The sequence below is a fragment of the Balaenoptera ricei genome, chromosome 3 (genome assembly GCF_028023285.1).
Source record: "Balaenoptera ricei isolate mBalRic1 chromosome 3, mBalRic1.hap2, whole genome shotgun sequence".
Classification (NCBI taxonomy): Eukaryota; Metazoa; Chordata; class Mammalia; order Artiodactyla; family Balaenopteridae; genus Balaenoptera; species Balaenoptera ricei.
Window position 1 is genome coordinate 92,668,634 of NC_082641.1, and position 26,168 is coordinate 92,694,801.

Genomic DNA, 26,168 nt, shown 5'->3' on the forward strand with positions numbered 1-26,168 from the left:
TGGAGCTGAAGACCAAGAGTGGGAGACTTTCTGGGAATATAGAGAGAGAAGGTGGCAATTGCCCCCGAAAGGAAAAAGTGACTTACCCTTTGTAAAAATCAGTGAGGTTTTGCAGTGCCAGGAGGGCCTGAGTTTCAGCATACACATCCACTATGTAGATCTTGAGACAGCCATGGGGGGAAAAAACCCACAAGAGGACCAATGAAGTGTGGGTGGTAAGGACACTTGATTAGAAAGGTTCCTATCTTTACAGTCATTTCATAGGAAATCCCAGGCACCCCAAATGGTGCTAGGGGATTGGGGTAGGGAGAGATTTCCAGTAACATATTCCAAACATTTAAAAAAACTTATTTTATGTCAACATATTGTAAGAGTAGCTGTTCCATGTTTTAGATATTTCCAAAAGTTGAGGGGAGAGGGAGAGGGAAATGGCAACGCTTTGTGAAATTCACTGCTTGTGTTTTAAATATTGTACTATACTATGTTCTATTGCAGAGGTTGTTATCTGGCTGCTCAGGTCGAATTTGGCCTTGCAGTCATATTTTGCTGACACAGTATTTTTTAAAAATTGTAATTAGTTGTCAGTTTTTAAACAGAAGAAATTTCTCAATAAAATTGGGATGCGAGGCTTTTTTAAAAACTGGAAAATGTGGCAATACTGAACTCATGCTCCCTTATGGTAATAACCAATGGAGCTGAATAAAGGCAGCCTCTTTTTTTTTTTTTTAATTGAAGTATAATTGATTTTCAATGTTGTGTTAGTTTCAGGTGTATGGCAAAGTGATTCAGTTATATATATATTCTTTCATATATATATATATGTATATATATATTCTTTTTCCATTATAGGTAATTACAAGATATTGAATATAGTTCCCTGTGCTATACAATAGGTCCTTGTTGTTTACCTATTTTATATATAGTAGTGTGTATGTTAATCCCAAACTTCTAATTTATCCCCCTCACCCCCTCTTCCCCTGTGGTAACCATAAATTTTTTTGTTTTTGTTCTGAGTCTGTTTTAATTTTGTAAATAAGTTCATTTGTATCACTTTTTAGATTCCACATATAAGTGATATCATATGATCTTTGTCTTCCTCTGTCAAGGCAGACTCTTTGCGATGGAGCCTCTACTCTTCAGGCCACCACAATTCCCAGTTCCCCCTAGCCTGCCTCATTTACGTTACCTGCCTGCTTCTATTGGCATTTGACTTGACTACCTCTGCTAGATTTCCAACAGGGACTGTTTTTCCCCACGAGGACCTAGTGTATTGCTGATGGAGTATGTGCTCGATAAAGCTTCATTGAATAATGAATGAGTGAATGAATTGATCCTGCTCAGGGTTCACTACAGTCTGACGTCAGTGATCATCCTCAGGCTAGAATAAGTTATGGACCAGTGTTTTGATCTTCCTGCCTGGACCTCTGCTTCCAGCCAGGAGACAGGTGAACCGTTGAAGCCAGATGTCATGAATCCATCTCCAGGGAGGCAGCTTTTGCAGTTATTCAGGATGAGTTTGTGGGACTTGGGGCTGCCCTTCATTTTTATTGAAAACTTTATTTTCTGACAGCCTACAGTCCTGTATTTAGGGTCTGACCTAAGTGATTTCTCAACCGAGGCCTTTCTGTTTGTGTGTCTTTGTAAAGCTGCGTTAGATTCTTTGGTCAAAAAAGATAACTTTTGCCTGGTGACCTGATTTTGCTTATCAGCTTATTCAACAATTCCGTGATTTCAGTTATTTCCTCAGGAAACTGTGTTTGATTCCGAGTGAAACACTGAAGTGCTTTATCTGCACGTAACACACAATGTGGCCCAAATGCACGGACTTTAATTTATGAGTCATTTAAGAGAAAGGTCTACTAAAGGAAAACTGGGGTGGAGGGTAGAGGGAGGGAAAGAGTAGACAAGAAAGGAGAGGTTGAGGTTGTTTTGTAGATTCAGCAGAAGGAACGGGGTGGGGATCTTGAAGGAATAAACTAATCTTGAATTACACTGGGGTATACAGGCATAAATTCAAGTGCAAAGCTCTTCTAAGATTGAAAGAAAACCATCCAATCCATGCGTTGGGGTGAAACCTCTCTGATTCTGGTTTAATATTTTTCGGCCATTCTACTTCGCCCAGTTGTTGTGGACTCTGCTCCTTTTGGTGGAAACAAGGAAGAAGTTCCTCTAGAGTTCTGCAGGCTGGTTGGTGCTTCATAAGCCAGGAAGGATTTTATAAACTCCTCCCAGAAGGATACAGTATATTAAAGAAATAACATTAAAATTTTAGTTGCCTCATTGCTAAGATCTTTTATATCCCTATGTGCTAGGCATATTATTTCCTGGTAACTAAAAATGGCTCCCTCCATACAATTCATGAAACAAGAAGCATTTCCTCTTCTCACCTTGAGTGTGTATTTCCCAAGTCCTTTTCCAAAGCTTAAAATTTAAGGCAGAGAAAGGCATTCTTCTCATTTTGAAAGCATTTATTAAGAGTCTCTGGTGTACTGTACTTATTACCTGGCCAAACAAGAGGCAGAGAGTGGTGGTTGGAAAGTGATAAAGGGGCGCAAGACAATACAGAGAAATCCTACGATGAACTAGCTCCTGATCAAAAAGCCAGTCTTTGGGGGCAAATAAAACTTACATATTTTATTCTTTCAATTCATTCACTCATTCATTTATCCATTTTTCTTTAAACATTTATTAATTTATACTTAGAAAACTGTAACATGAACAAAATCAAAGACCTAGAACTGACTGGGGAAACAGTGCCTGGCACATAAAAGCATTCAGTAATGGTTAGCTATTATGTTTACTAGAAAATTAAAAAGTTAGTATCACAGAGAGCTTCTACAAGTTAATGAGAAAAGGATAAACACTCAAAGAAAATTGAGCAAGGATTATGAAAAGGCAATTTATAGAGGAGGAAATCTTAATCTGTAATAAACATATAAAAATATGTCCAGCCTCATTAGAGGTCAGGGGAAAACATCGATTTAAACAACAATGAGATACTAGTTTCAGACATCAGGCTGGCAAAATTTTAAAAGGCTAGTGAGGATGGGGAGAAATAGTTGCTACAACTGTGGGAAAAGAAATCTAGTAGAATCTATTAGAAATAAAAGTACACATATCCTCCTTGGGCTATGGTTCATTTTGGCTAGAACTTGGTGAGTGTGTGTTTGTGGGGAAAAGTACACAGGATGAGAACTGGGTATGTGGTGGGGAGCTTGTATCTGCAGGGGGAACCCCTGGCAGAATTTTACCTGGGGAGTGGAACGATGAGATCTAGCAGGTGATGAAGATCAGATGTAGTGCTTCAAAAGGATGCTCTGGCCGCAGTGCAGGAAGAGTGATGGATAGTCACAGGGCTGGAGACAGGGAGACGAGTAAATGGCTGTGAAGAGAAGTCCGATGCAAGAAGATGAGGGTCTGGCACTAGGGCAGTGGCTGGAGAGGAGTGGGTACTATCAAAGCAAGCATTCAGGATGCGAAATCGACAGGCCACCTACATGAATACTGAAGGTCGGGGTGGTACAATGCAAGTGCCTCAGGAGGCAGAGGTGAGAACAGACTGAAGAGTCCAGGACACAAGACTACCCTAGACCAAACGGTGAAATAGCTCAAACGTACGTTAAGCTCTTCCTCTTACCTTTTGGTCTGAGCCCTCATGCCATCCTGGATTACCCAGAACTCTTGACCACAGGGTCTCCCACTGGCAGTGCTGCAGGCTTCAAAAGGCTCTAGGCATTAAGCTGTGAGCCACTGGAGGGCAGGGATTGCAACCCATTCGTTACTGTGTCCCACCCTCTAGCCTGTCTGTCACATTGTAGGTACTCAATAAGTATTTTCTTATTTTGCGCTTTCAATTAGTTATTGAGAGGATAATTAACTAAGTCATACCAAAATACGCAAGAGAGCAACTTAACATGTGACCTTCCTAGAGTCGGTTGTTAACCCAAAGGAATGTATTAGTGATGGTGAAATTTCTGGGAGATGGAGAGGTTTTGGAATCTGTGTCTTCCTGTCAAATCACACAACACAGGCTATCACCTAGATAAAATGTATTAACCTGGAATGGCAGGAGAAAGTCCTGATGCCATGGCTGGTTATGAGAATCCAATGAAATAATCTACCAAAAAATGTTTAGAAGACGGTAAAGTAGATCAGAGATTCAAGTTCTGTCACAATCCAATTCCTGCTCTACACAAAGTCACATATGGAATGGCAGAATCTGGGCATATTTGAGGGTTTTGATTTAGTTACATCAATCCGTGGTACCCAAACATGAAAGTTTACGTTAAGAGCTCTCTAGCTTGGTCTACAATTTCATATTGTCGCTGCTTTGGGCTTTCCACGATCCAAACTTGCCCTGGGCTGATGAATTGCTCATCTGATTCCACTGACTGTTTCTTTATTTACCCCTTAGTGTGTTCCCAGCTCCCCTGGGACCAGCGATGGGTCTCCTCTGGGTCCATACTGGTGTGTGTTAGTCTTTTCCCTGTGAGCAATAGAACCAACTCCTGGAAGGCAGAGGTCTGTTCTCATTAGTGTGTCTTCTACAAGGCACACAGTGGGAGCACAGTGGGAGCTCAATAAACGTTTGCAGATTTCAATTAGAATAAACCATGGACAAGGGCAGACTTTCAGCATCTTCTGATTAGGTTGAAAGGGAGCTGTATCTAGAGATAGAGCAGATCTATTGCTGGTCCCCAGAGAGGCCAGGCTCTTGCCTGCAAGGTACTCCACTTTTATATACCTCATTCATGTCACCTGCTCACAACTTCCTTGGTGGTCAATAGCCACAACGATATCATAATGTAGCCATTTATTGTTTATGGGTCAAGCAATATGCCTAGCATTCTTTGTATATATTAATTGTATTCTCACAACAACCCAGCAAGAGGAATTATTATTCTTGTTTGATCACTGAGTTAATACCAGAAAGGTTAGAAGACTTGCCCAAGGTCACTGGACTAGTAAGTGATGGAGTTTTTTGGTCTCCAGATAAAACCTGTGCTTGAGTCACAGCAAGGAGCTGTTCGTTTGCTTCTTCCCATCCCCATCTCCACTCACATTTATTTATCAGCGTGTCAGGCAGTTTCCTTGATACTGGAAAGGTAAAGGAGTGTAAGCAAATCATTTATAGTAAAGTGCTTAGTGCTCAGATAAAGCAATGTAGAAAGTGCTATGGAAACCAAGGCAGAGATACCGAAATCAGACTGGGGTCGGGAGTAGGGCAGTCTTCTCAGAGGAAGAAATCCATGAATATAGTTCTGAAAACAGTAGGAGTGTTATAGCTGGAGAAGGGAGATAAGACTTGTTTGGGGAACTGCTAAGCATTGGGTTTAAATCCTGATTTATTTCTGCACTAGCTCTGGGATCTTGAAAAAGTTACTTAAACTTTTTGAAGTCTCAATATATTCATCTTAAAATGAGGCAATGATTTGCCTTATGCAGGGCTCTGGTGAAAGCCAATGGGAAAACATAGGTAGAACACCTGGCTTATTGCCTGGTGTGCAGAAGGTGTTTGTAAATGGCAGTGATGGGGGATGGTTTTTATCAACATGATCGAAGGAGGAGGCTTGTGTGGAGCCCCTGGACAGGCGAGACTGGTGAGGGGGCTACTGAGTAACCAGAGGCAGGAATGATGAAGCCTGGACTCAGGCAACAGATGTGGGGAAGGAGAAGAGGGGCAGATTTGAGAGAGATTTCAGAGGTTGTAGGTGAAATAGGAATAATCTGGTGATTGTTTGGCTAGATTATGAATTGAGGGAGAGGGAGGAGACTTCTCCAAGTTAGTGGCTCAAGTGCAAGGGTGGGGGCAGCAGAATAGGGAGAAAAGATTTTAGCGCCTCCACTGTTTAGAGCCTACCACCCTTTAGGGTCAGGAGAGTCTTAAACCCAGTCACTTGGCATTTACACAGTGACTATGAGAAGGGGCTCAGCATGACCATAGGGGTTGGGAGGAAGATGGTGCTGCGTATTTCTAACCCCTAACCTCATGTCCCAGTTAAAATCTGTGATCTTGAAGAAATGTTAGCATGTTGAGACGGTAATCCCAAAATTACTTGGGATGACATTGTTTCCTTAGTTATAAAGCATCTTTTACTCTCAGGAAGATTCAGAATTAAATACAGAGACAAATTTAGGACATCAATAATTTTTGTCTTAAGGGACCTGTGCATATTTCATACTTTAAGTATTTGTTATATTTAAGGGAACTGAGCCTGTTAGAGTCAACAAGTAACCTTGTTTCTTATATAAATTTATAATTGAATAATTGATTTAAACCTGTGACTTTAAGTTGGAAAATATAAGGATATGTTAGTAAGTCTAAAAACAGGATTAGAAATCTTAAAACATTTAAAAAATATGCTTAATAGCCATGTATGAGTAATTTAGGTTCTTAAAAAGGGTTGGCTTGTTCTTTAGATAGTTGAAATACTTAAGATGGAAATAAAATGTATAAACGCTGTTTAAAATGTTTGAGGGTTTTTTTTTATGAACTCAGTTTGTATATTAATTTAATACATTAATCAAACCTTCCTTAAAAGTGACTGTTAAAATTTGTTAGTTGTATGAACAGAATAATAATATTTGTAAGTGAACTAAAAGCTCTAAAAAGACCTAGACTTCCCATATTTAATTTTAATACATAACTTATCAAAAAAATGAAGTTCCTCAATAATCTTTTCTATTTACAAAAGCCTCTCAAGGTACCAAAAAACACCAGTAACACACTGACATGATGTATGCCTAAATTAAAAAGAATATTATATAGAGTTTCTCAGATAATATATTGTATATAAAAATATTTCTATATATAAATATATATTAAATATATTATAAATATTATATATAGAGATATAAATAAATATATAAAAATAAATATAAACATATTTATATTTACTATATTACTAATAATGTATACTTCTGTACATAATAATATTGTCCAAATATATATTTGTGTGCATATGTTTGTGTATTCCTTTTTCCTCTCATAGAAGAAGCAATGGTATGCAAACATTGCACACTAAGGGTTGGATGGTCTTGTCTGAAAGCTGTTTGCCACAGCTCTGATATCCAGTAACCTAAGTAGAGAACAAAGGGGTTTTGCTCCATGAAGCTTAATTGCCTGCTGAATAAATAAATAAATAGATGAAGTGCTGCAGGCGTCAAATGAAGGTAAATATTGACCTGACACCATATGTTTGCTGGGGTGCCAGCTGAAGTGTGCTGGCAGGTTTGATCAGTCAGGGGGCCCGCCAGCCCAGCAAGCAGGGGCCTTGGTCATTCAGAAGCACAGTCTGGGAAGAGACTGAAATATCAACAAGGCTCTCCTGTTGGTACCTTAATCCACCCCCACGCCCAATTCTTTCACCAAAGTCCACTTGTGAAATCTGAAATCCAGAAAAGGAAAAATAGGATGGATATTGATTGCCTAACCTCAAGATGGTCCCATGGGAGGCTTTGTTAAATCAGACTGAGGAGAAGCATACCTTTGTTTTATTTCACCTTTACTTTAAAAAGGAGGAATTACTTGATTGGGTCAGACCCATGAGTGTGTAGGCAACTACAGCACGTCCAAGTGGAACAGACCCCCTCTCCCCACAACACCACTGGCTGGGGGAGTCCTATCACCTCTCTGAGCCCCAGTTTACTCAACCTTACAATGAGGATAATACTGGCCCTGTCTTTGTCACAGGGTGTAGAACCTCAAGTGAGGTTAATTATACAACAGGCCTGGGGAAAAGGGCTGTGGATTTTAAAAAGCTACTTAAAACGATTTCTGAGTAACAAGAAGTAACTCTGGAGTATCCCCTCACCCACCTTTGCTTTCTGCCCCCGTTCCCGTTTCCCAAGTCCAGAGTGGCCAAAGGAGGGGCAAGGATAGTCAGGCTGCTGCTGCAGGTGGCCATGGTGACTTCTACAGAGGAAGCAATCCCTTCTTTTCTCCTAATTTTTTCTGAATTAATTAAGAAGTCTGAGTAATAGATTTTCAAAGAAATGGAATTTACAAATTTTAAGGATATACAGAATCAGAGAAGTTAAATATTTTCCTTCAATCATAGACAAAACTTATTTTCAAGGAGTGGCAGAGAGCACATAAGTAAGTGGTCCTTAAAAAAAAAGGTGTGTAGGTTGTTTATTTAGTTCTTTGCTATCCTATACAGTTCGAAACACGGCTGTGGGTTTCACACAGGATTACATTTGGCCACCTGTAACAAAAAGGCAAAACAAACCCCAAACAACAAACAACAGGGGTTTGAACAGGTGGACGTTTCTTTCTTCCTTTCTCATAAAGAAGCCAAGACAGGCTGCCCCAGGCTAGTGTGGTCCTTCCATGTGTGCTGGGTGTAGGCTCCTTTCTTGTTCCCTGCCATTGTCTTGACCTGGCTGTTTGAGTTCCAGCCATCCATTCAAATGCCAGCCACCAGCAGGGATGACAGATGGTGTATGTCTCCTTTCTTCTTGTTAAAGACTTTTAGGAAGACTTTTAAAAGGCTCTCAGGAAGTGCCATTGAATACTTAACGCTTATACCTCACTGGCCAGGTCTGAGCCACATGGATGTATCTACTAGCAAGGGAATTTGGGGAAAATGCCCAGTTAAAAACTGGGGTTTAATTTCAGAAGCAGATTATATGCCATATTTTGCTTTGATATATAGGTAAGGGGAAGGTAAACTTTAACCTCAAGATATCATAAACTGCAAAATCAGAAGTATCTTTTGGATAAATACTCAGGAACTACTTCTTCCTCCCTAACTCTAATCCACTCCAGCCATGCATACTACTCGTTTGGAGTAGAGACTAAATTGATTCATTAAAAGCTGGGGATACATATGATGTGCCAGGCAGTACTTTAGGTGTTACAGGTAAGAAGCGGAATAAGGTGCGGCCTCTGCCTTCAAGCAGCTCATAGTCTAATAGGGAAGACAGGCCCATAAAAACATTTATAATTATAATACTGGAGTCAAAAATAATCTACTCAACCCCCAAAATTCACATAATGATCTTCTAGAGTCTTATTTGCACTTCTATCTTATACAATAGTGATCTAACTAAAGGAAGATTAATGCTTGCTAAGAACTATCATTCTGTGAGACTGCAAACTCCATGAGGGCAGAAACCATGTGCAGTTTGCTCATTGCTAAGCATGGTACACAGTGGGTTGTCAATGTCGTGATTGAGTAGTAAAATGAATGGAAATATGTGAGGAAAAGGGGAGTCTGAGTACCATTTTTTAAGTGTATATTTCATACAACATGGAAGCTTGGTACATGAAAATAGGTATTTGTCAAAGATATAAGGCAAAGGATGATTATTTATCTTGAACACATGGCCCTCATTTCCAAATATGATTTGTCAAGCAACCCTGTGTATTTAAATCATGATTTGGGTAGTGGACATTTGTTGGTTACTCCTACCTGCTTTCTATGCTTCAAATGCCTAATTATTCCTTTTCAGTGCCCCTATTTGGGGATACATGTGATTCCAGAGAAGCAAATGCTGCCTATCACTCGGGAGGTGACTTCTGACCTAGGCTAAGCCTTTCAGTACATTCTCCCTCTAGCCACAGTGATTGTTTCAGGGATGAGCAACACCATCATCATCATCACCACCACCACCACCACCACCATCACCATCACCATCATCATCATCATCATCAACATCATCATCACCATCATCATCACCACCACCACCACCACCACCATCACCATCACCATCCTCATCATCATCATCAACATCATCATCACCATCATCATCAAAAATACTTTCATAGGATGTACTAAGTGCCAGGCACTGTTCTAATGACTGCATTAGTCCATTTAACCCTCACAACAACTGCATGAGGTAGGTGCTATTATAACCCCCTCTTTGTGCTGCTCTGAGTCTCAGAGCTTGTAAAGAGTGAGCTGGGTTGGATTCTGAACTCAGGTGGTTTGGCTCTGGAATCTGTGCTCCTAATAACTCCACTGAACTGCGTGTGACTCAAGCTGGTCCATCAGAGTGAACCCCGGGCCTCCAACTAAGAAAGTTAGGATGGTTTACACCCTTTTCTCTGTGTGGTGTGGAGAACAGATGTGAGTATTGGAATTACTCCAGCATCTGATTGCTTCAAGAGAAAACAGGCTGAGTTAAAGACCAATACATGGAGGTGGTATAGGTAAAAGGTCACAGGGAATCAGAGTGAGTTCTTGGATGATGCTTGAAATTTGTAGTCAGCAAGGCAATAAACTCTATTTTAAAGATTGGTTTAAGTTGGGTTTTCAAAAGCATCCTCCTATCATTTGATTTACAAAAAAAATTACATACATGTATTTTTTCTTGTATACATGTTACATGAAAATACTTATATCTGTGTCCTTCACTTATATTTACCAATGAGCATGGTATAAATACAGAGACATTTGTAACATTAATCAGTTATTTTAGCAGAAAAGAGTAGTATAAACATGATCCTAATTATCATCATACTTTGTTAGTTTTCAAGATGACATTTTTTCCCACAGGTTAGTATTTCTGAAATTGGGATATCTCTCATAATTGATAGTGTCATCAATTAATTCTTTCTTTCTTGGTGGTAAAAAAATAAGTTACTAATGGAATCAGTGGCATCTTAGAGTCAATGAAATATTGTAATTTGATTATGGTTGGATATATACCCCCTCTTAAATATTGCTTTATCTTACCTACAACCTGGACTAAGCATATTCACTGTTCATATACACTATTGGTATATATAGTATATGTATACACAACAAAGCTTAACTTCATACTTTCCTAGAGTTTGGGGTGATGTTATATTGCATGTAATGGTAAATTATAAATGAAAAAATTAATTAATTAAGACTTAAGGAGAGGGAGATCAAGATGGTGGAGTAGGAGGACATGGAACTCCCCTCCCCCCACAAACACTTAAAAAAAATCTACATATGGAACACTGTCATGGAAAACTAACTGGAAACTGGTAGAAGAACTCCTATACAACAAAAGCTACAAGAAAGCTCTCAGTGCAAGTGGGTAGGATGGGAATAAAAGGCATCAGGTCAGGACCTGTGTCTCTAGGAAGGATCTATAAAAAGCAGAAGGTCCACATGGGTGGACCCTTGCCCTGGGGACTGAGCAGGATAAGCTATAAACTGGACATCTCAGTCCAGGGGTCATGCACAGAGACAGCCCCCTTGCCTGCTGGGAAATCTGCTGAGACAGATAGAAGGGCTGGAGAAGCTGAGGCTCTACTGAAGAGGAGTGCATATGTGCTGGCCTGCTAAAAATCAGGGCAGAGAGAGCCTTGCATTGGCAGCTGCAACCTTGTGATACCTACCTGACACTACATCCCCCCAAACCAGAATACACATTCTTTTCAAGCATGCATGGAATGTTCTCTAGGACAGACCACATACTAGGTCACAAAACAAGCCTCAACAAATTTAAGAGGATAGAAATCATTTTAAGCATCTTTTCTGACCACAAATATATGAAACTAGAAATCAACCACAGAAAGAAAAGTGAGAAAAGATGAACACATGGAGACTAAACAACATGCTATTAAAAAAAAAGTAATGGGTCAATGATGAAATCAAAGAAGAAATTAGAAAATACCTCAAGACAAATGGAAATGAAAAAAACCCCACAAAATTGATGAGATGCAGGAAAAGCAGTTCCAAGAGGGAAGTTCAAAGTGATACAGGCCTTCCTCAAGAAATAAGAAAAATCTCAAATAAACAACCTAAACCACCACCTAAAATAATTAGAAAAAGAAGAACAAACAAAACCCAAAGTCAGAAGAAGGAAGGATATAATAAAGATCAAAGAAGAAATAAATGAAATAGAGATTTAAAAAAATAGAAAAGATCAATAAGACCAAGAGCTATTTTTTTTAAAAGATAAACAAAATTGACAAACTTCTAGCCAGGCTTACCAAGAAGACAAGAGAGAGGACCCAAATAAACAAAATGAGAAATGAAAGAGGAGACATAACAACAGATACTACAGAAACACAAAAAAATCATAAGAGAATACTAAGAACAGTTACATGCCAACAAATTGGACAACCTAGAAGAAATAGACAACTTTCTAGAAACATACAGCTTGCCAAAACTGAATCGAGAAAAAACAGATTATTTGAACAGACTGATCATTAGTAAAATAGAACTTGTAAAAACAAAACAAAAACAAAAACAACTCTGTGCAAGCAGAAGTCCAGGACTAGATGGTTTCACTGGGGAATTGTGCCAAACATACAAAGAAGAACTTATACCTATCCTTCTCAAACTATTTCAAAAAACTGAAGAGGAGGGAACACTCCCAAATTCATTCGATGAAGCCACCATCACCCTGATGCCAAAACCAGACAAAGACATTACAAAAAAAGAAAATTACAGGCCAATACCTTTATGACTATAGATGCAAAAATCCTCAACAAAATATTAGCAAACCAAGTCCAACAATGCATGGAAAGCATCATACACCATGATCAAGTTGGATTCATTCCAGGGATGCAAGGATGGTTCAACATATGCAAATCAATCAATGTACACCACATTAACAAAAGTAAAGGTAAAACCACATGATCATCTAAATAGATGAAGAAAAAGCATTTGAAAAAATTCAACATCCCTTCCTGAAAAAAACTCTCCCCAAAGTGGATATAGAAGGAACATATATCAACATAATACAAGCCGTTTATGACAAATTCACAGCCAACATAATACTCACGGGTGAACAGCTGAAAGCCTTCCCACTAAATTGAGGAACAAAACAAGGATGTCCACTCTCACCACTTCTATTTAACATAGTATTGGAAGTCCTAGCCACAGCAATCAGACAAGAAAAGGAAATAAAAGGTTTACAAATTGGAAGGGAAGAGGTAAAACTGTCACTATTTGCAGATGACATGATACACTATATAGATAATCCTGAGGTCTCCACATGAAAACTATTAGAACTAATAAATAAATTCAGCAAGGTATCAGGATACAAGATTAATATACAGAGGGCTGTTGCATTTCTTTACACTAATAATGAACTATCATAAAGAGAAATTTAAAAAAATAAACCATTTAAAATCATATCGGGAATTCCCTGGCGATGCAGTGGTTAGGACTCCATGCTCTCACTGCTGACAGCCTGGGTACAATCCCTGGTCGTGGAACTAAGACCCCACAAGATGCACGGTGAGGCCAGAAAAAAATAAAAATAAAAGTCATGTCAAAAAATATTTGTAGGAATAAACTTAACCAAAGGTGTGAAAGACCTACATGCTGAAAACTACAAAACACTGATAAGGGAAATTGAAGATGATTCAAAGAAATGAAAAGATAACCCATGCTCTTGGGTTGGAAAAATTAATATTGTTAAAATGGCCATACTACAGATTTAATGCAATCAAAATAACCATGCCATTTTTCATAGAACTAGAACAAACAATCCTAAAATTTATATGTAACCAAAAAGGGCCCAGAATTGCCAAAGCAATCCTGAAGAAAAAGAACAAAGCTGGAGACATAAAACTTCCACACTTCCAAACAGCATGATATTAGTACAAAAACAAACATATAGATCAACTGAACAGAATGGATAGCCCAGAAATAAACCCACACACCTACAGTCAATTAATCTATAACAAAGGAGGCAGGAATATACAATGGAGAAAAGACAGTCTCTTCAACAAGTGGTTTTGGGAAAGCTGTACAGCTACATTTAAATCAATGAAATTAGAACACTCCCTCACACCATATACAAAAATAAACTCAAAATGGTTTAAAGACCTAAATATAATACATGAAACCATAAAAATCCTAGAAGAGAACACTGGCAAAACATTCCTGGACATAAATCGTAGCAATATTTTTTTAGATCAGTCTCCCAAGGCAAAAGAAATAAATGCAAAAATAAACAAATGGGACCTAATTAAACTTAAAGCTTTTGCATAACAAAAGAAACCATAAACAAGCGAAAAGACAACCTACAGACTGGGAGAAAATATTTGCAAATGATGTGACCGACACGGGGTTATTATCCAAAATATTAAAAGAGCTCATATAACTCAGTATCAAAAAACAAACAACCCAATCAAAAAATGGGCGGAAAACCTAAATAGACATATTTTTCCAAAGACGACATGCAGATGGCCAACAGGTACAGGAAAAGATGCTCAGCATCACTAATTATTAGAGAAATGCAAATCGAAACTTCAGTGAGGTAACACTTCACACTGGTCAGAATGGTTATCATCAAGACGTCTATAAATAATAAATGCTGGAGTGGGTGTGCAGAAAAGGAACCTTTCTACACTGTTGGTGGGAATGTAAATTGGTGCAGCCACAATGGAAAACAGTATGGAGGTTCCTTAAAAAACTAAAAATAGAGCTACCATTTGATCCAGCAATCCCATTCCTGGGTATATATTCAGAAAGGATGAGAACTAATTCAAAAAGATACATGCACCCCAATGTTCATAGCAGCACTATTTACAGTAGTCAAGGCATGGAAACAACCCAAGTGCCCATCACTAGACAATTGGTTTAAGAAGATGTGAAATACACACACACACACACACACACACACACAATGGAATACTACTCAGCCATAAAAAAATGAAATATTGCCATTTGCAGCAACATGGATGGACCTAGAGAATATTATATTTAGTGAAGTAAATCAGACAGAGAAAGACAAATTCTATATGATATCACTTATATGTGGAATCTAAAAACTAATACAAATGAATCTATATATAAAACAGAAACAGACTCACAGACATAGAAAACAAACACGGTTACCAAAGGGGAGAGGGAGGGAGGAAGGGACAAATTAGGAGCATGGGATTAACAAATATAAACTACCATACAGAAATAGATAAGCAACAAGGATTTACTGTATAGCACATGGAATTATATTCAATATCTTGTAATAACCTATAATGGAAAATAATCTCAAAAAATATATAATTGAATCACTTTGCTGTTCACCTGAAACTAACACAATATTGTAAATCAACTATACTTCATTTAAAAAAAAAAAATTAAGGGGCAGGAGTCCTGTGGTTAAATCCAACTCTGCCAAGAGTTAAACACTTCATCTCTTTGTGTCTCAATACATTCATCTGTAAAATAATTAAAAGGTAGGATTAGGTTATCATTAAAATTCCTTCCAGATTTCACATGCTATAGGTCTTACGTAATTATATTGCTTGTCGCTGTTTTATAATATTACCAACAACAACAACTCCAATCATAATATCAATACAGCATCCTCTAAACCCAGATTAAATGACTTATTAGGGACTTCCCTGGTGGTGCAGTGGTTAAGAATCTGCCTGCCAATGCAGGCGACACGAGTTCGATCCCTGGTCTGAGAAGATCCTACATGCTGTGGAGCAACTAAGCCTGCGCGCCACAACTACTGAGCCTGTGCTCTAGAGCCCGTGAGCCACAACTACTGAGCCCGCACGCCACAACTGCTGAAGCCCGCGCGCCTAGAGCCCATGCTCCGCAACAAGAGAAGCCACCGCAATGAGAAGCCTGCGCACCGCAACGAAGAGTAGCCAACGTTTGCCGCAACTACAGAAAGCCCGTGCGCAGCAACAAAGACCCAACCCAGCCAAAAAAAACCAAAAAACAAAAAAAACGCTTATTAGAGATTAATCCTCATTTTGGGGAACTCAACCAAGCTTTCTAAAGGAACAGATTATTGTAACTCTTTTATCAGTATCATCTTGGATATCAGCTCAACTGCAACTTCTAATAGTATTTGGTATTTATTTAATACACCTTGAGCATAAACTCTGGTCTGTAAGTTTGCACAAAGAAAGCCTGACGTTTTCACCACTGCCCTAATTGCTCATTCAGGTTACTTTCTATGGAAAATAAGGGGATATCTCACAACACTTCTGAGATCCAAGCGCCAACCACAAAACCCAGTAATACACAAGGCAATGAGAAGCCTCAAGGGTAAAGTGCACATTTCAATATATGACAAAGGTTGTATGCTTACTCCAACTCTTTATTACCACATCAATAAAAGCTGCTTTTGGTTGAGAATATAGATAGCTGGCAAAGTAAGAGTTTTTTTGCAAGGGAATCAAGTCCAGTTGAGGGTGCTCAAAAGAAATGTGCAGGTAGCATGCCACAGATGCAGCTTGTACAAGCGATCTCATTCATTCATTCAACACATATTTATTGAGAGTTTACTGTCAGTCAAGTACTGTGACAGGTGCTTGGGACATAACAGTGAACAAGCCAAACATGGCGAGATTTGAGGAACTACAGTCTAGTAAGGGGGTGGTAATAATGCAGATTAGATTGGGACCCAACACAGACCCAGGAGTCAAAGGAGTTTCCTGGAGGAGGGAGGGCAAAGTGGATACCTGAGCAGAGAGTGGACTTACTGAGCTGAAAATGGGGCAGTGGGTGGAGACTTTGAAAGAGGAGGATTTTAGGAAGAGGAGGGTTTTAAGCTAGGAAAACGGCTCATATTGTGAAAGGGGATGAGGACTGAGGGGCTGAAAGTCAGTGATTCCCAGGCCATACCCTGAGAGCATCACCTGAGAGCAGGTGATGTGGTTGCTAATAGAGATTGTGGAGATTGTGTGATAACTTCCCCCCTTGTTTTTTTTTTTTTTAATTTATTAATTTATTTATTTTTGGCTGTGTTGGGTCTTGGTTTCTGTGCGAGGGCTTTCTCTAGTTGCGGCGAGCAGGGGCCACTCTTCATTGCAGTGCGCGGGCCTCTCACTGTCGCGGCCTCTCTTGTTGCGGAGCACAGGCTCCAGATGCGCAGGCTCAGTAGTTGTGGCTCACAGACCCAGTTGCTCCGCGGCACGTGGGATCTTCCCAGACCAGGGCTCGAACCCATGTCCTCTGCATTGGCAGGCAGATTCTCAACCACCGCGCCACCAGGGAAGCCTTCTCCCCTTGTTCTGATGTGCTCATTTGGCCTCCTTTTGCTCTTTATTTCACATTTTTATTTTGTAAGATTAATGCTTAACATTAAAAAGATTTATCTGGCCACAGGGGTGATATTCATGGAAGAAAATTTACAAAAATAAATAAAATCATAGAAAAGAAAACAAAATTCGCTCACAGTTCTACCACAAAGAGATAATCACTGTTATTTTCACATATATAAATCCAATCCTTAATCTATCCGACCCATTTAAAAAGATGAGATCATAAACTCTACTTTGTCTTTTTAAAAGTGACTTTAAAATACTTATTTCTGTAGTGACTAAGTAACACATGCACAGAATGAGGCTACAAAACTCCAAATGTGTAAAAAGGAATATGGTAAACGTTGTCTCCGTTCTAGTCCTGTCCGCCAATCTCCCTCCCTGTAGAAAATGACTGTATTCAGTTTTTCTTGACAATTTCCTAATATCAGAATCAGAAGGTTAGACATGAGTACAGAGGCCATCTACTCCAGATGTTTCTTTGCCAGATGTTACACTGGGTTGTTCCTTTGGGAAACCTTTGTCATATATTGTTCCTTTTCCTTACAGAAAGAGCAATGTGTCGTTTCTAGAAGAGAGGGATGGGAAAGCAGCATGCTGGGCATGAAGATCAAGAGGCACCATAAGTCCCAGGTCCCTTATTTTATAAATGATGGGACTTCTCTAAGGTCACATGGCTCATCTAACGAAATCAAAATAGTTGCATGTAACTAAAAGCTAAATTCCTTATCCTTTTCCTCAAATTTGTTTAGGTGGATTAATACCTGTATCACTAAATTGATGTTAATAAAGTTAAATTGATATGCCTTATTCAGGGTGCAAACCAGAATATATGAACCAGGCAAAATAGTCAACACATTGTAGAGTCCAGGTTAGGACATAGAAAAGGCATTCATTCTTAAATGAAGGCCAGTTTCACTAACTGGTAATTTGACAATTATTCCATATAAAAATTGATTTTTGTTTTAAACTAATTCATGCTCATTGTAAAAAATCCAAACATTCTTTTAAAAACAAACAAAAATGGATGTTTCCGTTTGCACTATTATACAAGCTGCTCTTTTTTTACTTCACTGCTTACCTAAGAGAACTTCCATGTCAGTGCATATACATGACTCTCATCTTTTCTAACAACTGCTGGGTATTCTATTATATGCATACACGAAAATTAATTTAATAACTCCCTATTGTTGGGCACTTGGATTGTTTAAAAAGTTTTAATATTATAAACATGCTGTAGTAAATATCTTTTTACATACATCTGTGTCTATTATTTGATAAGGATAAATTCCTAGAAATTGAATTTCTGGGTCAGAGTGTATACATATTTAAATTATTGTATTTATGACATATTGCACTTCAGAAAGCCTGAATCAATCTATAATTCCACCAACAATATATCAAAATACCCATTTAACTCACACTTGCCAATCTTTGGAATCTCAATCCAACAGGCAAAGATGTTAATCTGTTGTTTAAAAAACTCAAAAAATATCCCCAAAGGAACTAGACTTATTGACTAGCTCCCTTGCTTCCATATTTTGCTAGTATATATTTGAACAGATAAGGGGAGACTACGGTATTTCAAAGTCAAGTTTCCAAACCTTTTATACCAAATACGAACCATACTGATGCATTCACCAACAAGGATTAAAAACTGTGCAAAAGGGACTTCCCTGGTGGCGCAGTGGTTAAGAATCTGCCCACCAATGCAGGGGACATGGGTTTGAGCCCTGGTCCGGGACGATCCCACATGCCGCAGAGCAACTAAGCCCGTGCACCACAAGTACTGAGCCTGCGTCTTAGAGCCATAACTACTGAGCCCGTGTGCCACAACTACTGAAGCCCGTGCACCTAGACCCTGTGCTCCGAAACAAGAGAAGCCACCACAATGAGAAGCCTGTGCACCGCAACGAAGAGTAGCCCCGGCTCGCTGCAACTAGAGAAAGCCTGTGCAGAGCAACGAAGACCCAACACAACCAAAAAAAAAAATCAAAACTGTGCAAAATTAGAATTTCCCCTAAACCCCAAAGAACATTTATATGGAGATCACAAGGATGAAGAAACAGCTTAGATAACTATCTTAGGACATGATTTCCCTTGAAATGTGAGTAACACCTTTGAGGCATTTCAACAAATGGGATCTAAAGCTTCACTACTTAGAAGAGAGGCTAGCTGGTTAATGACATTTATATGAAGTGAGTCAGAAGGCAGGATGGGCTTAAAAACTGGATGCGCCTGGGCACATACTATATGAGAAAGAAAAATGAGGAGGGTATCTGAATAGACTAGGCCATAATATGATGAAACTCAAACAGGGATATCTCCCTTCCTTAAAAACTACTCTTTGTGATGTAACCTACTTGGCAAGGTCTTCAATACTCTTTTCTTTGACAGGCATTATTTTGATGGATGAGGTAGAGTAAGAGGGAGGCTGCTGGTAAAGAATGAACTTTCCCCTTTTAAAATACTATTTGTAGGTAATTAGGAACAACTTTTATTATTTTTTTTGAGAGATAAGCTCTAAAGCAGTGGTTCTAAGTGTAGTTCCCAAGCAGCAGCAGCAGCATTCAGCTGGGAACTTGTTAGAAATGCAGATTCTCAGGCCCCATTCCAGACCTGCTGAATTCAAAAATCTGGGGATGGGGCCAGAATCTGTGCTTTAACAAGTCTTCCTGGTGATTCTACTGCATAGCCTTCAGGTATTGAAGTAATTAACTTATTTATGTCAATGTTTTAAAAGTGTTTTTTCTTTTTTCAAATTAGTTAACTTTCTGAAATTTGGAAAATATAAAATTATAAAAAGATGACAGAAGACATAGACTGTTTAAACACATCTTAAAGAGAATATGGTGCTTTAAACAGAATGCTGTGTCTGGCATTTTGAAGTGCATGTTTCAGCAAAGGGTAGGGGCCTGTTTTATGTAAAGTGAAACTGCTTCTTCCAGGATGAGATTCCTGCAGTCCTTCACAGATGGTCTACATATTTCCATTAAATTGTATCTACTCTGAATTTGTTTGTCATTTGACTCATCTACATGGGCTTATTACGACAAAATGTCATCTTGACCAAAGAAAATATTTTCTTAAAAATCTCTGAAGAGAGATCAAAGGTTTTGACACGAGGCTTTAAATAGACTGTATTATGTTATGCACATGTTGAAAAACTATATGATTTTCCTGGGGAGAAAATGTTTGAGTAGTACCTTGTTAATTTGTTTCTCTGGATAGGCAGAGAAAGTTTTCCTCCAAAATCCTGTGGATGGTTATATGTTCAACGTTTTGAGAAACTGTCAAAGTGTTATCCAAAGTGGTGGTACCATCTCACATTCACACCAGCAGTGTATGAGAACACAAATTGTTCCTCACCCTCACCAACACTTGGTATGGTGGTGTAGTAGCCATTCTATTAGGACTGTAGTGGTATCTTACGGTGATTTGAATCTGCACTTCCCTGATGACAAATAATTTTGAGCATCTTTTCACGTGCTTATTTGCCATTTGTCTATCTTCTAGTCCAATGATTCTATTCTTTTCTATTTCAAAAGAAATAAAAGCACATGTCCACACAAACACAAGGATCCTTGCTATGGACTGAACTGTGTCCCCTCCAAATTTATATGTTGAAGCTCTAACCCCTAAGGTGACTGTATTTGGAGACAGGGCCTATAAGGCAGTAATTAAGGTTAAAAGGATCATAAGGGTGGGGCCCTGACAGAATAGGTTTAGTGTTCTTATGAGAGAAGACACACAGAGCTCATGCTCTCCCTAATAGCTCCCAGCAAAGAGGAGATCATGGGAGCACGCAGTGGGATGGCAGCCACCTATAAGTCAGGAGAAGAGGTTTCAACAGAAAGGAACCATGCTGGCATCCTGATTAGACTTCCAGCATTCAGAACTGTGAGAAAATAAGTGCCTGTTGTTTAAGCCACCCAGTCTATGGCTTTTTGTTTTGGCGGCCGGAGCTCACTAGTATAGTCCTGGTAGCAGGATCTGTAATATTTATATTATTTGTAATAGTCAAAAACTTGAAACCACACAAATGAATGGATAAACAAATGGTGGTATACACATGTTCAAAGGAATATTACTGAATAATACGAATGAACAAACGATTGATATACACAACATGGATAAATATGACAATAATTACGCTAAATGAAATAAACCAGACCAAAAGAAAAGAGTTGGCACTATTATTCCATTTATATAAAACTCCAGAAAATGGTGATAACTGATAGTGACAGAAAGAAGGTCTGTGGTTGCTGGGGAGGTAAGGTGTGGTGAGGAGTGACAGGGAGCGATTACAAAGGTACCGGAGCAAACTCTAGGGGGTGATGGACAGGTTTACTAGCTTGACTGTGGTGATGGTTTCATGTATGCATAAGTCAAAACTTACAAACTGTCCTTCAAATATACACAGTTTACTGTGTGCCAGTTATAGTGTTCCTGAACCAAACTTGGGTCCGCTAGCCCACCCAAAGTAAAGCCAATCTCCCAACCGGGTTGTGGTGAATGAAAGTTCAGTGTTTATTGCAAGGCCCCCAACATAGGGCCAAGCAAGGAGAATGGGCAGCTCATGTTCACAAAGACCTGAACTCCCCGATGGCTCTCCTGGAAGGGTTTTTAAAGACAAGGTGAGGGAGAGGGTGGATATCCTTCTGAATGGTTGGTGGTGAGGTAACAGGGTGGTGTTTCAGAAGCTAACATCACCAACCTTCTGGTTTGAACTGGTCTGGGGTCTACATGCAGTTAACTTCTTCCACCTGGTGGGAATTTTAGCATCTTCAAAACAACTCAAGGATATGGCTCAGAACATTATGTATAAGCCCTTGAGGAGGAACTAAAGGTCCTTTGTTTTATGGCTAAACTATTATTATTTTGTCTTGCTTCACTGTTTTCCTCTGTTTCTGCATTTTCTCACTTCTCTGATTAAATTTTCCCTTTGGAACTTGGGGAAGGCCTAGGAGACTAAAGCTTTTCTATAATATAAACAAGAGGCGAGGGGACATGAGGGTGGGGTCTGTTCCCAGGAAGGCCCCACAGTGTCCTGCTTGGTTTCCATAGCTCAATAGGCTGTTTAACAACAACAACAACAAAACACCTGTGGAATTCCTATTTTCTCCAGGAAACTCTAATTTTGTGTTAAGTGGATTTTGTTTTCTCCATCCCAATAAAGACATGGAAAAGAAATGTGTCATCCAGAAAACGCTGTCATATGTACAGGACTCCATGGCTTTGTACTTTCCCTTGTGAGGAGCCTAGAACAGAATCCCTGCCCCAGCCCAAACCCCCAGCCTTTCCATTACCATTGGAGGTAAAGCGAAACAAAATCACAAAATCAAAGAACATAAAACAGGGGGCAGCAAAACTCAAAACTGGCAAGCAAATGATTACACTTGGGCCTTATCTTTTGTTTTTGTAAGCTTAGGTGGCTCTATTGGATATTGTGGTAAAGAATGAAAATCTGTTACGCAATCTTTCAGTCACATTTGGTAATTTGTGTGAGGAATTATATTACAGAAAAGAAAAGCTTCCCCAAGTAAAGACACTAAAATCTAGAATAATAAGATGTCAGCTCATGGGAAGCAAAACTTTGCCAGTGCAACCCAAAGTTGGACACAGAATTTGGTTAGAATTTCGAAACCTGCTTCAATTTCACAGTAAGTTTGAAAGATAAAGCAGGGTTTGATTCTTAGCTTTAGGTAAAGTTCATACCAAACATAGTGGGTTTATCACGCTTTGGGGGTTGTGCTAATTTATGTTAGATGGGGCTGAGACAACAGGGAAGGAGGCTTTCTACAGAAGGTCCTTTGTGGCAAACCACTATGGGAGGAAATTCCTTCTAAAGTTGGCATTGTGCATTTCCATTCTACTGTGCTGTGGATGCCAGGTGGGTTTTTTTAAATTAATTAATTAATTAATTAATTTATGGCTGTGTTGGGTCTTCGTTTCTGTGCTAGGGCTTTCTCTAGTTGTGGCAAGTGGGGGCCACTCTTCATCGCGGTGCGCGGGCCTCTCACTATCGCGGCCTCTCTTGTTGTGGAGCACAGGCTCCAGACGCGCAGGCTCAGTAATTGTGGCTCACGGGCCTAGTCGCTCCGCGGCATGTGGGATCTTCCCAGACCAGGGCTCGAACCCGTGTCCCCTGCATTGGCAGGCAGATTCTCAACCACTGTGCCACCAGGGAAGCCCAACCAGGTGGTTTTTGTTTTTTGTTTTTTTAAGTAGTAGCGTCCTAGGCTTTAAGCAAATTTTTCGCACTTGGGCTCCGTAGTTTAAAAGTGGTAGAGTGGAGAACTCAAAACCGTCTGAAACCCAAACTCTGGCTCTTTCTAATACTCAATGTAAAGTAGAGAAGATTTCTGGGAGGCCTACCGTCCACCCTGGCTCGCGTCCTCCCCTTGTGCCTCCTATTTCACTTGTATTAACTTGCTTCTGGTTCCCAGCTGGAGTGCACAAACTGCACCTGCTCCGAAGGCCAGCGGGGGCTTTGCCTCACCCGCTGCTCAGCCTCGGTTGCTTGCGCACGGACACGAGTTCCCACCAGGGGTCACTGCAGCCTCAGAGCTATTGTGCCCGCCAATCCTGGACACAGCCGGTGCCGCGGAGGGCGTGGGACTGGGAGCACAGAAAGCCAGGGTCCGACCCTCGCTGCGCCTGCCTTCCTAGAGCAAGCCTCCAGGTCTCCCCGGGAAACCGATACAGCGAGCCGGGCCAGGGCCCGCGACGGCGAGGCGGACCCGCTCCTGCGTAGCGCAGGTTCCTGTGCGGACCTCTCCGCACCTCGCCATTTGACCACCTCCGCTCCACCCTCCATCCCCGGCAGAGACCCCGCCCAGAAGGGGCGCCCCCTTCCCGGCCACTGGGTCCCCGCTTCGCTCCAGGGCCGTTTGCAGACGCCCGGCTCAGCTGCACCTGGGCTATTCCCGCCCGGGGCGCCATCCCTTGCACCGCCAAGAGAACTTTCCCGGGAGCCGCTGCGGCCTGGCGCGCCCAGGGCAAACCCCACCAGCCCGCCGGCCGCGTTCCCAGCCGGGGCGGCCGCTCCTCCGCCCGCAAGTTCCCCGACTGCCCGCTTCTCTGAATCTCCCGGGGAAGCAGCACTCCGCCGCCCGGGCAGAGGGTTCTCGGAGGGAAAGCTTCAACTTGGCCACACGTAGCCCCGTGATGAACTCGGGGATCCCCAGACGGGAGCTGCGCCCCGCGACGAGCTGACCTCCACTCGCCGGTCGCGGTAAGGAGTCCAAACCCCTTTCCGACCCTTTTCGGGCTTCTCGGTGCCCGCGGGTTGGGGAGGTGGAGGTGGAGGTAGCCGACTGAGTGACGACCCTCGCCCACTGCCCCTGCAGTGGGGCCGGGACGTCGTGGGTACCCCTGACACAAAGGAACAGCTGAGTGCTCCCCAGTCGGCGGACCGGACCCGGGGCTGCGGGGTGGGGTCGGAGCTGGAAGTGCGCGTCCGCTGGGGACCCCGGAGGCGGAGAGGAGGTCGGTGCGTTCTGTAGCGCTCCAGGCGGGCGTGGGTGGAGGCGGCTGCAGAGCTTCTAGGGGCTTCCAAGTAGGGGGACGGCCTAGAGCTCTCGTGTCTCCCTTTTCTTGCCTCTTGTCCCCTTTGACAGGCGATTTTTGTCGTCTCCAGGGCTGCGGTTGGGGCCGCGGCCCCCCCGCCTTCGGAGGAGCCGGAGCCGCAGGATGCGCGGGGACGCGCCGCCGCCCTCTGAGCCCAGTTCCTCCGGCGCTTCCCTGGCCGCTCGCGGGCGCTGACTCTCTCCCGGGCTTCCCCGCCCTCCTTACCTTACGTCCGCGCCGGGCGGCTGGTCCGCGCCGCGCTGGACCCCGCCGGGAACTGGTCCTCTCGCCCTCGCCGCGGTGCGGACAATAACTTAATGCCTCGCGCTTGAGGGGAGGGGGCGGCTCGGCGCCTGGGTCGCAGCTTTCTCCCCTGGCTGAGGCCGGTCACAGCCGACATGGGCTGTTTCTGCGCTGTTCCGGAAGAATTTTACTGCGAAGTTTTGCTTCTGAATGAATCCAAGTTAACCCTCACCACACAGCAGCAGGGCATCAAGGTAGGCGCGGGCCGGGGGCATGTTCGGGGTCGGGGGTGCGTAGCCGGGCAGGCTCGGGGGTTCCGCGGCTTTGTCCCAGGGCTGTCACCCGGGCGGGGCGGACGGCGGTGGCGTCTCTGCACGGTGGGAACGAACGGCAGCTGCCTCCCGCGCTCAGGTGGAGGGTGGACGTGTCAGGGTGAGTTAACTTTGAGTCCTTCATAAAGGAAAGTAAGTTTGACGCCTTGTAGGAGGGTCCATGCACCAGCTCTCAGCTGCAATCCACTGTCCTGCAGCTGAGACCCAAACTTCCCTACGTCGTTTTCCTCCAACAGCGTTTAAGGCCCCCGCAGCTCCCAAAGAGGCGCAGAATCGATTGTACGGGCAGCATACAGTGTTGAAGGCACGATCTCCCTCGGCTTTGTTGAAGACCTTTTTTCTTGATAGGATTATTGGGGAAGTAAAATAATTCACTCGTTGAAACACATTTATTGGGTGGTTGTGATTGTGTCGCCTGTATTTGTGGTTAGGTAATGCTACGTTTGGCCGGAAAATAATTTCCTTTTCCAAAAGCAACCTGGTTTATCCCAACATTTAAGTAAACATCTCTCCAAACGAGGTAATAACTTTGCGCCTCTTCGTAGGTCATTATAATGCAATTACTGGTATTAACCTAGAGAACCCAAACAAAAAGGCTGTGGGAGCTTACAGACATTCACTTCCTTAATTTTGGCGAGCTCTTATGTTTACGGTTGACAACCTGACCGACGCGCCTGCGCGCTAGTTTTTCTCTCGCAACAACGTAGCTACCTAGAGATGATCGGAATCCCGAGTGTTTTGTTTCCCTTTCTCCTTCAGTTTTAAATCATTTAGGCATTTTAGATACCTCAGCAGCTGAGTCTGATGAAGGGAAACTGTCCCCCTCCCCCCGCCAAGGAGGCTGTCTGAGAAATCAAGTTCAGGCTGCCAATTGTCTTGTCGTAGTCTTGTCATCTCAGAAGTTAATCCTAATGGCGTAGGCTCTGGGCATTTCCTTGTGTGAATCAGATTTTACATAGCTTTATGCACACTAGAGTAAATGTTCTTGGCCAAAAGCTTCAGCTTTGTTATTATCGTTCTTGGTGTATAGAATTTTAATTTTACAGCTGTCTTTTTTTTTTTTTTTTTTGCCGGAG

General features: G+C 41.6%; 1 protein-coding gene across 2 annotated transcripts in view; it reads left to right on the forward strand.

The window, feature by feature from the left end:
• The first annotated feature begins 23,569 nt into the window (after positions 1–23,569).
• EPB41L4A (erythrocyte membrane protein band 4.1 like 4A) overlaps positions 23,570–26,168 on the forward strand; it is a 263,842-nt gene continuing 261,243 nt past the window's right edge. The window contains exons 1-2 of one of the 2 annotated variants that reach the window (XM_059916889.1): positions 23,570–24,182; positions 24,588–25,014. In XM_059916889.1, coding sequence (XP_059772872.1) covers positions 24,916–25,014 — 99 coding nt within the window. In that variant the 5' untranslated portion in view covers positions 23,570–24,182; positions 24,588–24,915. The remainder of the gene's footprint in view (positions 24,183–24,587; positions 25,015–26,168) is intronic. The other variant, XM_059916886.1, reaches the window with a different exon arrangement.